Source organism: Hippoglossus hippoglossus, chromosome 11 (assembly GCF_009819705.1).
Source record: "Hippoglossus hippoglossus isolate fHipHip1 chromosome 11, fHipHip1.pri, whole genome shotgun sequence".
Classification (NCBI taxonomy): Eukaryota; Metazoa; Chordata; class Actinopteri; order Pleuronectiformes; family Pleuronectidae; genus Hippoglossus; species Hippoglossus hippoglossus.
In genome coordinates, this window is record NC_047161.1 from 7,216,641 (window position 1) to 7,232,114 (window position 15,474).

The 15,474-nt window shown below is 39.4% G+C and overlaps 2 protein-coding genes across 2 annotated transcripts; both read left to right on the forward strand.

Moving 5' to 3' along the window:
* The first annotated feature begins 1,122 nt into the window (after positions 1-1,122).
* On the forward strand, positions 1,123-5,190 carry LOC117770669 (zona pellucida sperm-binding protein 4-like). Its single transcript, XM_034600321.1, has 12 exons — positions 1,123-1,331; positions 2,196-2,489; positions 2,574-2,683; positions 2,802-2,967; positions 3,203-3,325; positions 3,406-3,578; positions 3,983-4,080; positions 4,206-4,354; positions 4,440-4,617; positions 4,721-4,856; positions 4,982-5,057; positions 5,126-5,190. The coding sequence occupies exons 1-11, from the start codon at positions 1,181-1,183 to the stop codon at positions 5,048-5,050; spliced, it is 1,647 nt and encodes a 548-aa protein (XP_034456212.1). The 5' UTR covers positions 1,123-1,180; the 3' UTR covers positions 5,051-5,057; positions 5,126-5,190.
* A 1,299-nt stretch (positions 5,191-6,489) lies between these two features.
* On the forward strand, positions 6,490-15,466 carry LOC117770608 (cytosolic non-specific dipeptidase-like). The gene is made up of 12 exons (XM_034600232.1): positions 6,490-6,634; positions 8,117-8,197; positions 8,588-8,731; positions 8,905-9,067; positions 10,228-10,316; positions 12,821-13,021; positions 13,182-13,266; positions 13,402-13,562; positions 14,121-14,285; positions 14,616-14,757; positions 14,873-15,020; positions 15,262-15,466. Exons 2-12 carry the CDS (start codon positions 8,138-8,140, stop codon positions 15,326-15,328), a joined length of 1,425 nt encoding a protein of 474 aa, XP_034456123.1. The 5' UTR covers positions 6,490-6,634; positions 8,117-8,137; the 3' UTR covers positions 15,329-15,466.
* Positions 15,467-15,474: the final 8 nt, after the last annotated feature.

Below are 15,474 nucleotides of genomic sequence, written 5' to 3' on the forward strand. Positions count from 1 at the left end.
GTTGTGATGTGAAATTAAGTTACTGGAATTAATGCAACACTGAGACCCCTTATACCCTGAGTCATCAGTCTGCGTGGCTACATGTATAGAGTATGACATATTACAACATCTGTATGAAGCTTGTAATATTATACTTTCAACTCAAAGACATTGATTCTACTTTGGGGGATTTTAGTAATTGATTGTCCACATAAAAAATTCTCATGGTGATGGTGTTATTTTACTGCTGGTAGATTTAAAATTTACATTACATTTTAAAAATCTTTTTGTGATAATATATTTTTTTTATTTGGAAATTTTATGAAAATATAGAAAGTTACACTTTGGTTAATAGTTCAAATTTAATTTCTTCAAAATAGACACAGGCCACTTTGTTAGGTTCAACTAATAATAAGATTATAATAATCATACGATCTAATCAGTTCTATCTTTACTAAGGTAATAACGTTCAGTTCTGATAGAGGTAATAATTAACCATATGTTTATGACTTAAGTTGTAGTTTGAAGTGGTGTTGAACTAGACCACATTACAATGAGAAGTGTTTCTAGTGTTTTGCAAACAACATTTAGGAAGAATATTAGAAATAATTTTTTGAAATAATGAAGCCCAATGCAACAACAATGACTAATTAACACCTGAAGGAACGTTTTAATAAAACCTGACCAATATACAAAGCTTTATAAAGGAAGAATATGTTTTATAGTTTTACTGGATTGCATCAGATCTTAAAGGCCAAACTCAAAGAATGCAAATGATACAACACAAAAACATCAGAGAGACATCATTTAAAAGTGATGGCAAAAGTCAACAATAAAAGAAAGTTGTTAAGGTTTAAAATTGTGTCTAATATGCATTTGCGTATTTGCCTAAAAAAAACAAGTTCAGGCCAAAGCGTAAATGATAATAAATCCTACAAATTAACACAAAACATTTTGATCACTTCATTTGTTATATACAAATAAATAATAACAATAATAAACATTGAACTTCCTCCTTTTCTGTTTCCTCGCAGCTGATTGGCGGGTTTCACTGAACACACCTGGGCCTTTAATTGGCCTCAGGTGACAATAAGCCATCAGGTGCAATCAATCGGACTCCGACTACTACTTGAACCGCTGCGGAGACACAGCGACTTTATCCGGAGTATCATCGTCTGAGCTAGACCGTTCACTTACATCCATGGCTGGGCTCGGGGTCGAGCTGCTGGTTGGGCTGGTGCTGCTGCTGCTGCTGCTGCCGGTGCGGGGCTGGGAGCCGATCGACGAATCCAAGCTCCTCAGTCTGTACGAGGCCGGGCGCTGGACTGATGCTCGTGGCTTTTCTTCGGAAGGTAAACTTTAATGTCACTGTCTCTGCTATGATGTGTCTCCACACTCAGGACTTGCATGTGCTGCAGAAGCAGGGAAACAGGCAAACCCATAACTCAAGACCCTAAACTGAGGACCTGTATGTACTTGAGATTGTTTTTGAGCAAGGAATTTTAAATTGACCATATTTCAGGTGGAAAGTTGAGTCTTTTAAAGGTTCAGTGAATAGAATTTTAGTGGTGAATTTGCATGTTGCTGCTGAATACCTCTCCATTTCCAAACATCAAGGAGAACCAGTGGTAGCCTTCAGTTGTCCTAAAAACTCAAAGGTGTTTTAGTTTGGACTACTGTTAAAAAAAACAAACATGGTGGCCTCCTTGGAGAGGACTTGCTCCAGCTGTAGATTTAAAGTATTTAAATATAAAAGGGCTAGTCTAAGGTACAGGAAATTACAATTTGTATTTGCTGGTCTGAGTAATGTTAGTTAAATTGGGGAATTGATTTGACTTGTTAGTGCTCTTCATATATTTGTATCTCTTATGGTTGTGCAGTCAGGTTTTTAGCAGCACCTTTTTTTTAACTAACCTTGTCTTGTATTCAATAAGTTGCATGTTCCCTTTTGTGGTTGGACTGTGTTGTGACTTCTTTTAACTAAATGGACTGAATTTAGGATTGTGTAGCTATTTGTTAAATGTTCAATTGATTTGATCAGTGCACTCGGCTGTGGAGCTCGGTGTGCTCTCTTGGGGGAATTGATTGATCAGTCAACTTCAGTGGCTGAATTTTTACTCTTCAAACAAATCTCTACCTGAGAATTCTACATTAGGAAGCTTTTTTTTCTTGTAGTTTAATAAGATTTCTGTGTTTTTCATCTACCTACCCTCCAGGTTACGGCTATGAGCCAATTCCTGAAGATGAACTTCCTGAGGTTGAAGGTGCTGCCACCAGTAACATGGATGCTTTTGGTGACCATGGATTCCATGTGGCAGGTGGTGGTCCTGTTTTAACTAACCTGCCCAGCAGTACAGATGGTCAATATGAGGTGGAATTTGTGGACGCCCCACCAAGGAGTTGGACCAGTAGTACCAGTTTGGGCTCTAATGGCCTCGATGTTGTCTGTTCTGAAAATGGCTTTCAAATTACTCTGCACACAGGGCAGTTAAGTGAAGTTAGAGTTTTGGGTAAGTACTTAGATTTTCTGATTATTTAAAAGTGAAGTTTAATTTTGATGAATGTTCTCTACTTAAGAATAAATTTCCCTCCAGGCTCAACAGACATGTTGCCTGTCATGGATGCTCCAGAGTCTTGTGGTTATGACGTGAACCCTCTCAGGAACACTTTGACTGTACCTTTTGGTGGATGCCATGTAAAACATGTAAGTTACTGAAGATGAATTGCTTTTGCATTTTCCACAAGATGGTTAGAACATGTAGTGCTCCATCTTGTTTTTTTTATCCTAAAATTTAGTCTAATGGAAAAGCTCTATTTTGAAGTCATTTCAGACGGACAGCTACGGACTGGAGTTACTGTACATCAATGAGTTTGGTCGGACACAAGTTGCTACAGCATATTGCGAAGAAAGTCTGAAGTTTGACCCTGGCCTGCACCCTCGCTCTGACAAACCTAAGGAAAAGTGCTTAACTCCACCACCAGCACAAAGTGAGTGCAAACAGAGATTGAGCAGAAATTCACTGGCACTGAGAAATGGCACATGCTGATGTGATGGCCAAAGATTTACCTCAGCTATCAGACTGAGCAAACATGAGATAGTATGTACCATCAACAGGAGTTAAGAGACTGAAGTATTTATACAATCTTGTGCCACTGAAGCTTAAGTGTCTTGACTTTTCTATTAGATCCCTTTTTTTAAAAATGTCTATTGCACTTGTTTCAGATTGTGCAGTCGCTACGGGGGAAAGGGTGTATTGTGGCGAGTCACAAATCTCCTCCGCGTATTGTGAAAAGATTGGGTGCTGTGTGGATTCTGTTTCATCTGTTTGCTACTATCCACTGGATGGTAAGGATTCTGTTTTCTAAGAAATTTTAGTATTTCAGAACCGGGTAACCTGACAGTTCTGATCTATATTTTCATTTTAGAGTGCACTGGGGATCAGCACTTTGTGTTTGCCATTCGCTTCGACTCTGCATCCATCCCTGTGGACCCCACCGAGCTTGTTATTCCTGGATATCCAAATTGTAAACCAGTCCATGTTAATGACAAGGTCGCCATCTTCAAGTTTAATGTTACAGAATGTGGAACTCGTGCATATGTAAGTTGACCCCCCCCCCACATGACTCTTGAATAGTGCTACTGCTTAAATATAATTTGCAGCTGCTTTCAGTGCATTTTAAATGTCGCTGTCCAAAATGACAATATTACCATCAACACACGACTCACCCAGTGCACCCCTTGTGACAAGAAGTGACTAATATTACACCTAAACTTTACTTTGTGTGCCGCTTGTAGTTGCTTAAAGTTGGATCATGTTTCTCAGTTCACTTGATGTGAACACATCCTAGCACTGATTATAATCTCTCAACTGCTGCATGTCTCCAGTAAGATTAATTTGAATGGGCTTCATAGCTACTTGTCGCTTTAAAAATGCTTGCAGTACATTATAAACGCCTGAGAGACCTGATGCCCACCTGAGGAGAAAATTACTTCTCTTTACAGGAAGTGGGTGAGACAAAGATCTACTTGGCTGAGGTGCAATCTGTTGTCCAAGCTCTGAACCTCAAGTATGGTGTAATTACAAGAAGTGACGCACTCAAGTTAGTAATCTATACAGCACACCTAACTCTGTTGATGCAATTCTACTTAAGTTATTTACAATCTGTCTTAATGGTAGTTTTGGTTTTACACTAACATGCCAATCTTAAACCCCCTGTCTTTACAGATTCATGGTTGAGTGCCGCTACAGCAAAGATGGTAACACTCAGCAGTCACTGGCCAGTGTTGGTTACATGGTCATGACCCCATCGTCCACGTTGCCATCATCAGTCATTGCCTCTGGCTTGTATGCTGTTCAGTTGAGAATTGCTACAGGTCGGTATTCATTCGTTACAAAACCAAATGCAATTATCTTTGCTGGACTGGAGTAAAAGTTTGCTTGTCTGTATAATCCTAACAGATAGTACGTACTCGAGTTACTTGCCCACTTACCAACAACCCTTGCGCCTGCTCCTTGGCAAACCGGTGTATCTTGAACTGTACCTGAATACTCCATTACCAAAGGCCGTAATTCTCGTCAACTACTGTCTAGCTTACCCTTTCTCTGCAAAGAATGCACTTGTGCTTGTTTATGAAAGGTAAGTATGACTGAGCCCACTGCCTTTTCATTAATATCCTTACCCTCTGTCCTCACCTATCAGTTATGTATAGGTGATGCATAACTTGGGTTTCCCTCTGTAGATGTGCAAACCCTTTTGACCCCAACGTGTCCATCCTTCAAGTCAGCGACGCTGTCAAATCACGCTACACGAAGCGCTTCATGGTCACTGCCTTCCAGTTCATGGATCAAACAACAAACAAGTACCTTGATGAAGAAGTGAGTGGAGAACTCGGAGCCAACACTGACTGTCCATGGACATTTAAACCTACGAGAATAGTATTGGAAGCATCTGTACTACTTGCAAATGATCACTAAAGCTTTCGAAATATTTTCTTCTGCAGATTTATTTCATGTGCTCTACAGAAGTGTGTTTTCCATCAGAAAAGATATGTGAAGAGCGGTGCATTTGATGGAAAGGTGAGTTTTAATCTTGAAAATTTGTCAATTCTATTAAATGTTGTCTAACCATGTTCTTTTGCTTCTAGGCACCATAGGGATTTGCTGCAACACCTGAGATGAACAAAACAATAAATGCAATATTTTAAATTACAGTAACAGTTTTTATTTATTTTTTTTAAATATTCTCGTTCTGAACAATGCTATATAGACTTTGCTTTTCAATATAATCAGTTACAGGAAAGGTTAACTGGTAATTTGTTGAAGATTACCTGCAGATTTTTGGTCAGTCTAGTAGCTGCTAACTAGTCATGGTGGCATTGATAATCACATTCACAAACTTTTTTTGGGACACTGAAAAGGAAGTGTTTCACTGAATGCAACATTACAATAAACATGTTTTGGGACAGCAGCTTAGACTGTGTATATGCCATCTTGCACTGAACATTTTGAAGTCTGTCTTTGCAGTAGTAATGTGGGAATGGAGCTTCTGTAGCAAGTTGCCACCTATACATGCGCTCGACCATTACATGTCTGTCTCAACTGTCAATCATGTCTTTTTCTTCTAGCAAAACTAAGTAAACCTGTAATTGCTAGAAAAAATACTTTTGAACATGCATTGGTATGATAACTGCAATGAAATGAAAAGTCCTCTTAGAGTTTTTATTTTGGCCCATGTAACATGGAGGAGGCAGGGATTTATGAACAGCACTACTACAGCCATTCACCAGATGGGGATCAAAATGCTTTGCTCTCCACACATTCTGAAATTCCTGGAGGATCCTCATGTAACCTGAAGGTTGTGAGGGTGAATTTTTTTTTTTTTTTGTAAATATTATTTAGAATCAAAAACTGGCCAACACTGACTCAAACTGGCCAACTCAAAATAGTCATGTACAACTTGGTGTCTGACCTTATGACATGGCATAAGCAGACTAAACAAAAACCCTTTTATATAATAAGAGAATAATCTGAGGTCAAATCGGTGAGTAAGGTTGGCACACTATTGGATAGGTAAAGCTTCATGTATATAAAATATTTTGAAGAGTAGATTTTTTTTTTTTTTTATAAATCTGCATTTGTTGAAGAAGTTAGCTGAAATGTTGGGTGTATTTGGTTCCTTATTGCAATATTCATTATGTGCCAATGAGTGAGTCCTGCTATGAGAAGATTGCCCCAAAAAAATTAGTAAAGATGCAGGTTGACAATGTTGTTGCATTTTACAAACTTCAACTGTTGTCCATTTCAAATCTGTTTTAAAACTCACTTTTCAGTTTCTTTAGCTGTTGTAAAGAGGTGTGTGTGTGTGTGTGTGTGTGTGTGTGTGTGTGTGTTCTACAATTTATTTAATAAACACTTGAGGTAATTTAGGAGTTACAGTTGTAAGGATGGGGGGGGGGGGTCCTGGACCAGTCTATTCTCTGGCTCTTACGTGACGAAGCGTTTGCAGTTTACCCACAATTCTCTGCGCCAGGATTACGTGTTGGGGCTGTGTCGTGAACAAATCACAGACTGAGTCGAAGCGCCTTCTAACCACAGGAGCTGTCAGGTGAGGAGTCGCATGTGGACTTCAGCTGCCGAGTGACCAACAACACGAAGTAAGTGCTGCCGATCACGTGCCTTGTTTCAGAAATCATACGGACAGGCTAGCTAGCTCTCGCCCAACGTAACCTGAAGTTACCAAACTGTATCATGTAGTTAGCCTGTCGGCTAACAGACGCGTTTCCCTGCGTCACCCTCAGTTAGATGGTGTGTTGAGTCGGGCTTGTATGTAAAGACAGATGTTAGGCTACCGGAAACAGAAAGTGTAGTCAAGCCCCAGTGTAACGCTGTTTTATTTATTTATATATTCATTCGTATAGGGGCAAGTACATAGCTGCTATAAACGTGTCCCTACACGAGCTACGTAACATGCAACACCACAGCATTTGTAACCTACACTAATATTGTACACCCGTCCCCTTACGAGTTTTTAAAAAGCTCCAGTATCTCAATGCATAATATACACAACTTTCCTGAATTGAATATGTAACAAATTGTTTTCATGTGGATGTATAAAAAGCATGAACACATGCATATGCTAAAATTTTATGTCCCAAAAGTTGCAATTATACACTATTTTTCTATTGAAAATGCCCTGATAAACAAAGCTCATTTTCAGATTCAGTGCTAATAATGAATTTAGCCTATTTAAGTTATCAATGTTTCTGGGAGTATGATTGTATAACCTTTGTGAATTATTTAGTGATCCCACTATTTAGTGATCCCACTGAGGTTTTTAAATTGGACGTTTTCATACACAGTGAAATGATTTGGTAAAAGATTTAAAGGTTCAGTGTGTGGAATCTAGTGGTGAAGTTGAATGTTGCAGCTGAATACCCCTCACCTCCACCTCCCCTTCCAAACATGAAGGAGAACCTGTGGCATCCTTCAGTTGTCATAAAAAGATATTTAATTTGTCCAGTTTGGAAGACTGTAAAAATATGGCGTCCTCCGTAGAGTACCCGCTCCCGATGTAAATATAAAGTATTTCAATGTAAAGGGTCATTCTAGGTTAAAGAAAATAAATTGTACAATTTAGATAATCACACACTAATGAAAACAAGATTATTTTATATACTATTTCTGCCAATAGATCCCTTATACCTCAATCTTACACACTGAACCTTTAAATAATTAATGTAAAGTGGAACAAACCAAGGCAATGGTGGACTAAATTCAAACATTTCAATTTTTTTTGTGGTGCGATATTTGTTTGTATCCCCAGATACATGATTTGAGCCCCCTCCCATATAATGACGTAACTTGACATCAATTCTATTTGCTGTTGATTTAGAAACTACAAGATGCACAAAATAGCAGGCCAGTCAGCTGTGCACTGTTGCAAAATCTCACCAGCTCCACTTCCTGATATGGAACTTGCACTTCTGTCCCTCTCCCCACTTACAACGTGTGCATGATAGAGGAGACGGAAATCCAGCATTGGTCAGCATTTAGCAGGATGGCGTGTTCTTTGTCCTATAAAACAGCACGGGGTTGAAAGTAGACTCTCACACCCTTTCTGCCTGTTGAACCCTCAGCTCCTCCTGTCGCTGGCAAAGATGGCTCATCTTAAAACGCTTTTCAAGTATGTGGATGAACACCAGGATCTGTATGTGCAGGTAAGCTCATTCTGATGGAAGTTTTGACAATAGTTTAATGCAAGATTAATGTTAGCTGTGTTACTCTGACAGTCCACTTATCTTTGGACTGATAAGAAGTGTCTCCCAAATAGCTCTCGTAACTCAATGCAGTTATGTTGTGTTTCTCTTTGTTAATGAAGAGCGTTGTAACTCATTCATTTTGAGTGAGCTTGGGTTAGATGTGTGAGCCAAATGTGATAAAAGTTGAGCTAGTGGACCCCAGCAAATCCCATTAGTGACATGTTAACAGTAGCTGCAGTTAAAGTTAATGGAAACCGAACTGTGCTAAGTAACACTAGTTCCACTTTACAATTTGGAATGAAGCTTTAACCAAGCCTTACGTTTATGTGAATGTTTTTAATTTCCTAGCGTCTTGCTGATTGGGTGGCAGTGCAGAGTGTGTCTGCTTGGCCAGAGAAGCGTGGGGAGATCAAGAAGATGATGGAAATGGCCGCCAAGGACATCGAGAGACTGGGGGGCACAGTGGAGATGGTTGACATTGGCAAACAGAAGGTGAGTGTGTGCTGTTAATGTTTTTCTGGAACTTTTTCATGCTACTTTTGAAACAGGATTCCGAACAGTGTGCCTAATTCAACAAAATGCATTCTCTCCAGAAACATTAACCTCTCCAAAAAGGTAGCTATATAATATACCCAATAATTATATTATACATTTTTTTAACGCAGCTTCCTTCTGGAGAGGAGATCCCCCTGCCTCCTATCGTGCTGGGGCAGTTGGGGTCAGACCCTGGTAAGAAGACTGTGTGTATCTACGGCCACCTTGATGTCCAGCCAGCCAGTATTGATGACGGCTGGGATACAGAGCCTTTCACTCTGGTGGAGAAAGATGGTAAGAACAAAACCATATCAGCTGAGTTGGATAAAAAATTATCTTGGAGCCATTTTGGGAAAATTTATAAAGGTTGTAAAAATGAATTTGTTTGCTGGGCATGTAAGAGGAGACGTGTTGTGATTGACTCCAGGGTTTCTGTTCCCACGCGTCCATGTAATGATTTTCATTTTTGGTTTTGCTAACTTTCAGTATCAAAACTAAAATAAATGACAGATATGTCCTCCCAGACAAGCAAGGAGCACAGTTAAGTCAAAGTAGTTTGAATGAGGCATAAAATAAAACGTTTTGACATCACTTTCTCTTACTAATATGATCAAACTTGTTCTTTTTCAACAGCATTACTGAAATGTAACTTTGAGTTAATTATCCTTTGCGCTTTTATCAGCTTCGTTCTTGTGATCATATCACTGTTTGCATATTTCCAAAGTCCAGCCCAGAGCCATATTCTTAATCATGTCTTATCTGCAGTACTCACAGATCGAGTTGAACCAGTGCTGTTGTTTTTAAGTAGAATCAGCAATAGGCTCGGCTTTCCAGAGGGCAAAAGGGCATAATATATTGAGACAACTTTTCACATCCTTCCTTGTTTTTGCTTGCTGGATTTTTGGTTCAACTAATATCAATACCCAAATCATCTTGTGTATTGTCTGGTGACAGTCAGCTGACAGAAAGAACAACATCCACTTCCTCTGGTCCGCTTCCTGTCTGTTGAATTATTTTCTTACTCGCAACATGTTTCACTTTCTATTTCTTCTAACCTTGCTCCCACTTATATAATGTGCAAGCGATCTGCAACTTTGTCTGTACATATTGTGTGGGGCTGTAGATATAACAACCCAAAGAGGTAATTTTCCAGCAGGGAATACAAATGTTGGAGTAATAATGGATGGATAGATAACTTTTCTTCTCTTTCATTCTGTCTAAGAATAGTCAGATGACACCAGAGAAAGTAAAAACATGTTACCTGAATCAAGTGTTTATCTCAGACTCAGCTCTGAACTTACCTGAACTGTATTTGCCACAGGGAGAGAAGAGGTGAACATTGAGACTGACAGTAACACACAGACTTTTTTCTGCAAACAAAAACAATCAGAATAATTTGAAAGACGTAACAATCTCAAGTAAAGTCTAAACTAAAACGTTCATTGTCTTTACAGGTAAGCTCTTTGGAAGAGGTTCTACTGATGACAAGGGTCCAGTGTTGGCCTGGTTTAACTGCATTGAGGCCCACCAGAAGATCCAGCAGGTGGATACAAACTTAAACATTTAGATCACACTTTAATTCATGATCATATGGTCGGATTAATTGATTTTAAAGGAAAAGTTATAACACAGTGCAATTCTGCAGAAATGAATTAGGTCAGTGATAGAGTACAGAACTGATTTGATAATTACTTGTTGATCACGTCTGACCCGTCATCGTGAAAGTGGTCAAAGGTCTCTGAGTGAAATTGTGAATGGTGTTGCAGATTTTATCCAACCAACACTTAATGATTAATCCAAGTCACATCCCTGAAACGACATGACATTGGTTTTATCAAGTAAAAAAATTACACAGGATATGGTTAACTTTCACTCAGCAGCTCCAGTCAACAAATCCAGTAGCTATTCTATGATCAAAAGATATTGTGATTTTATTGCACAGTTTCAACACTGGAAAGTGGGGCACAAGAATTTAAGTTGTATGAACAGCTTCAAAGTGATAATCGGTTTCAACTGAAACCAGTCTTTCTTCTGAACATAGCTAGAAGCAGCTTGTTCCAGTGGGGTAGGCCCAACTCAACAATGCGTGGGGGGAACCGGGAATATTTCTTGGAAGGTGTCGTGATAAGCCCCTGTACAGGAGTTCCTGTTCCAGCTCTCCGTTTAAAGGGTCAGAGTCTCAGGCTCCTAACAGATTTACTCAAAAAGAGATTCACTAAAACTTGTTTAAGCTGGTGGCGAGGAGACACGCCTAGCTTCTAACTGCCTACGTGCAAGCGTCTACCCTGCTTCCACTGAAATAGTCTATTTCTGAATAGCTTGATGAGAAAAAACGTATTTCAGTCACGCACGTTAACGGCAGCTCTCCTCTCATAATCTGAGCACTTGTAAATTGCTAGGAATTGTTTAGTGGCCTTGTTAAGCCCCAAGGATCTGTGTCAAAATGATTGGCTAGAGTAACCTTTAAGAATCTGTAAATTGTTAAAAATCACCAAAGAAATCCATTTACTATCATACTGAGCACAAATTCAATGTCCGCAACTTCTCTTATTAATTAATATCTTTATTACATTTGTTTTAGCAGAGGCAAAGCATACAGCATTAATCAAAATACAATATTAAAGTTTAAAAGGTAAAGAGTAAAAATATAAAAGATACAAATTTCAGCATACTGTAATAAAATTCAAAACATTATTATATTTGGAGAGAGAGTGAAGGGCGGCTTGGCCGAAGCCACCTCTCGATTCCTACCAAAAGTCTGAATTCTGTTGAAAACTCCAAACTCAGTACAGAGTCCAATAGTCGTCTTTTGTAATCAAAAACTCCAATGGTAGGGCAGGTAAAAGTATCCACAGAATGAACTGTGTAATCCACAGCTCCCCTGGCTTGTCTCGTTGATGAGATAGTTGACTTCCCAAAATAGTTAAATCCAAGCTGTAGATATAATCCGTGGATGCTCTCTCTCTACGAGAGGAGACTACATTTTCTATCTCTTGTCTGCATCTGGGAAGGGCCTTCGCCGGTCAGCATAACTGCAGAGAAAGAAGCAACTCTACTTTCCCCAGTTTACCCCTTAAATACCTCTCCCACTCTCTCCTCCCCTTTTCTGGACTGTTCCCAGGTATCATCACAATGATTTAGCAGTTATGAGAAGTTGTCATTGTGATAAAACAGCTTATACAATACATACACAGTGTTTGACCATTATCGACCCTGCCCCACCCTGCTATCTACTGCACTTCCCTATTTTCACAGAATAGTTCCTCTTTCTCCAACAGGTTTTTAGAGAAAAGTTCCTCTTTCTCCAACGACTTTGACTCTGAGGGGCAGAAATATAAGGTCTAACACTTAAAGCTCATAAGGCATTGAAAGAATTGGCCCTTACCTGTTATATATTTCATTAATTATCTCTTTAACAAATGGACTTCTGGTTATATTTCATTCATTTTACCAAAGGTTCTGTACTTAAATCACTCATGATTTGTTTTCTTATTAGTGACACTAGTTACTTAACGCAGCAGGTTATATGTAATAATCATTACTTTAAGCATGCTACACACCAGTATTATGTACCTTTACTTGCTTTAGGCACGTGAGATCCCTTACATTTCACGACAGAGGGTATCTCCAGATGATAAGTCACAGTTCAAGGTCAACAAAAATATATAATATCCTCATATTATGGGGCGACAGATGATCTAAAACCTATATTGATCAGAAAATGATTCCTCATCATGTGACATTGTGTGATAAGTGATCTTAAAGTCACAATTATTGTATTTTTTTAATTTTATTTTTCGATGTATCACATTCTGTAGGGCCAAAGACACAACCTATAGATTATATGGATAGAAAAGTAATTTCTGATTACATGCTTGGAAGGACATCATCCCGATGTCACTATAAACAAAAAATGATGTCCTACAAAGAAGTAATTCAACAACCTTTACAACCAATAACATAAGAGACAGAATTAACAGCTAAGTCACGTATTGATGATGTAAAGAGACATTTTAACAGTTAAGTTTATCTCTCTTCATTTTCCAGGAGCTTCCCATCAATATCAAGTTCTGCTTCGAGGGGATGGAGGAGTCTGGATCTGAGGGCCTAGATGAGCTAGTGCTATCTCGGAAAGACACCTTCTTAAAAGACGTGGACTACGTCTGCATCTCTGACAACTACTGGCTGGGCAAGACCAAACCCTGCATCACCTATGGTCTGAGAGGAATCTGCTACTTCTTCATTGAGGTGGAGTCAAATTGATGCGATGTTTTAACTTTTAGAACAATCCGTTAAACTGTGGTCCTACAGAATTGAATGATGCAGCAGAACATCTGTGATTCTGCATTCTGCGAAATTGCGTTTCGATGCAGCACATCACCATAACAGTTTATTCTTATCTTTCAAGGTGAATTGCTGTGAGAAGGACCTGCACTCGGGGGTGTTTGGCGGCTCTGTTCATGAGGCTATGACCGACCTTATTGCACTTATGGGCAAGTGAAGCTGATTATTGAATTATAAACTCATTAACCCATTTGAGTGCAATTTTAGAAGCAAACTCGGATCATAAACGAACGCTTCTCTGAACTGTAGCAGTTTTAATCTCCTGTTTGTCACATGTTAAACAGGCTCCCTGGTCAACGGGAAGGGACAGATTTTGGTTCCTGGGATGAGCGATGAAGTGGCCCCTCTGACAGAAGACGAGAAAAAGCTGTATGAGAAAATTGAGTTTGATTTGGATGAGTACTGCAAAGATGTTGGAGTTAAACATCTGCTGCATGAGACAAAGGCAAGGAGCTTATTTCTCTTCTGTACATTGAGGCACTTCTCTGAGGCCATTTTCCTTGTTGTACTGCTGTGATCCAGGCTGCAGGTCATAGAAACTGACAAACTATTATAATGTCACTGCTACCCGACTGATCAGCAGCTCAAAAGACAGAGGATAGATCTGTTTAATCTGTTCACTTCCTGGCTTGAATAGATGTGTCAAGTGCAGTAATGTTTCAGAGTAAAAATGTCGTACTGATCACTATCAAACACTAGTGTTAGCTACAAACTGGTTGAATGCTAACACTAGCTATTGTCTAATCGTAGCTAATGGGGCTATCAAATACGTTGTTTGACCGTGACACATGTCCCTCCAGATTTTAAATATTCGTTCTCTAGTTGGTGATCAGTTGAGGAGGGGAGAAATGATAAGTTTGTCAGATTCCCTAGGTTTATACGACTTGCAACCTGGATCACAGTAGTACAACCGTGACGCGTGTGTGAGATGTTAAAGGAAAATGGCTGCCGTATTAATATGGTGTATGCTAAGGTGTATTAATCCTATTATTTTTCCCTGCAGGAGAAAATCCTAATGCACCGCTGGAGGTACCCATCTCTCTCTCTTCATGGGATCGAGGGGGCTTTCTCTGAAACAGGTGCCAAGACTGTTATCCCCCGCAAGGTCATTGGCAAGTTTTCCATCCGACTCGTCCCTGACATGGATCCCACAGTTGTGGAGAAGAAGGTAGACCATGAAATTGAATGGTAGTGTCTAACACTAACTCTAATTAAATCCTCTGGTAGTTTTTATGTGGAAAATATTAGTCCCTGTCAGTGAAATTTTAAAGTTAATGACTTCACCAATCACCATGTATCAAACAGATGACTCGCTTGGTTACGCTGTTCTGGATAGAATTATGTCTACAACAAAAATTGTGCCAGTAAAGCAGATTTATAGAGCAGCATAACATTTTATTTTTGGTGTTTGGCCTTTTGATTAAACATATATATGTACTGTATGTATGAATTTATTGGTCCTTTGGTTTCTCTGATATTCTTTCCTTTTATTTTCAAGGTTATCGACCATCTGAAGAAGACATTTGCTGAAACGGGATCCCCAAACAAACTCAATGTATATATGGGCCATGGAGCCAAGGCCTGGGTCTCTGACTTCAACCACCCGCACTACATGGCTGGTCGAAAAGCCATGAAGACAGGTACAAAGACTTAGTCACCAGAACTTTTGATGGAAATTCTTACGGCCCAGGAGGGATTTTCATTTGACTGGATTACTATTCTAACCTTCATATCATCCTCCTTGCTGTGCCGTAGTCTTTGGTGTGGAGCCTGACCTGACCCGCGAGGGTGGAAGCATCCCCGTCACCCTGACCTTCCAGGAGGCCACAGGGCGTAACGTCATGCTGCTTCCAATCGGATCCTCCGATGATGGAGCTCACTCCCAGAATGAGAAACTCAACAGGTATATCACAGTGCAGTTTAGTTTACTTTCACACCCACACCTCTCCAGCTAAAAAAAGCTCACTGGCAAATAAATGGTATTGATCAGGCCAAAGAAAACATTATGTAAGGCGTGTTTTTAGTAAGTTGTTGTTATGGTGTTCCACCCAAGTTAGAGAAAAATGTGTCTGTTCTATTGCAGCTTGTATTAAACAACTATTCACTGTCTAAACAAGCTCATCACTATTTTATTTCATTTTCAGATCCAACTACATTCAGGGAACCAAGATGCTGGGTGCATATTTCCATGAGGTCTCTCAGCTGGAATGAAGTAATGTCTCATCATGAAAAATGTAAAAGAGTGTCCATCCTCACTATCAGAGCTGTAGGACTTTGTGGTATGATTTACCTTCCACAGTTTACGTTTTGTACACGCTGCCTCCTTATAATAAAAGTGTTTCTTTGTTACTGTTGTC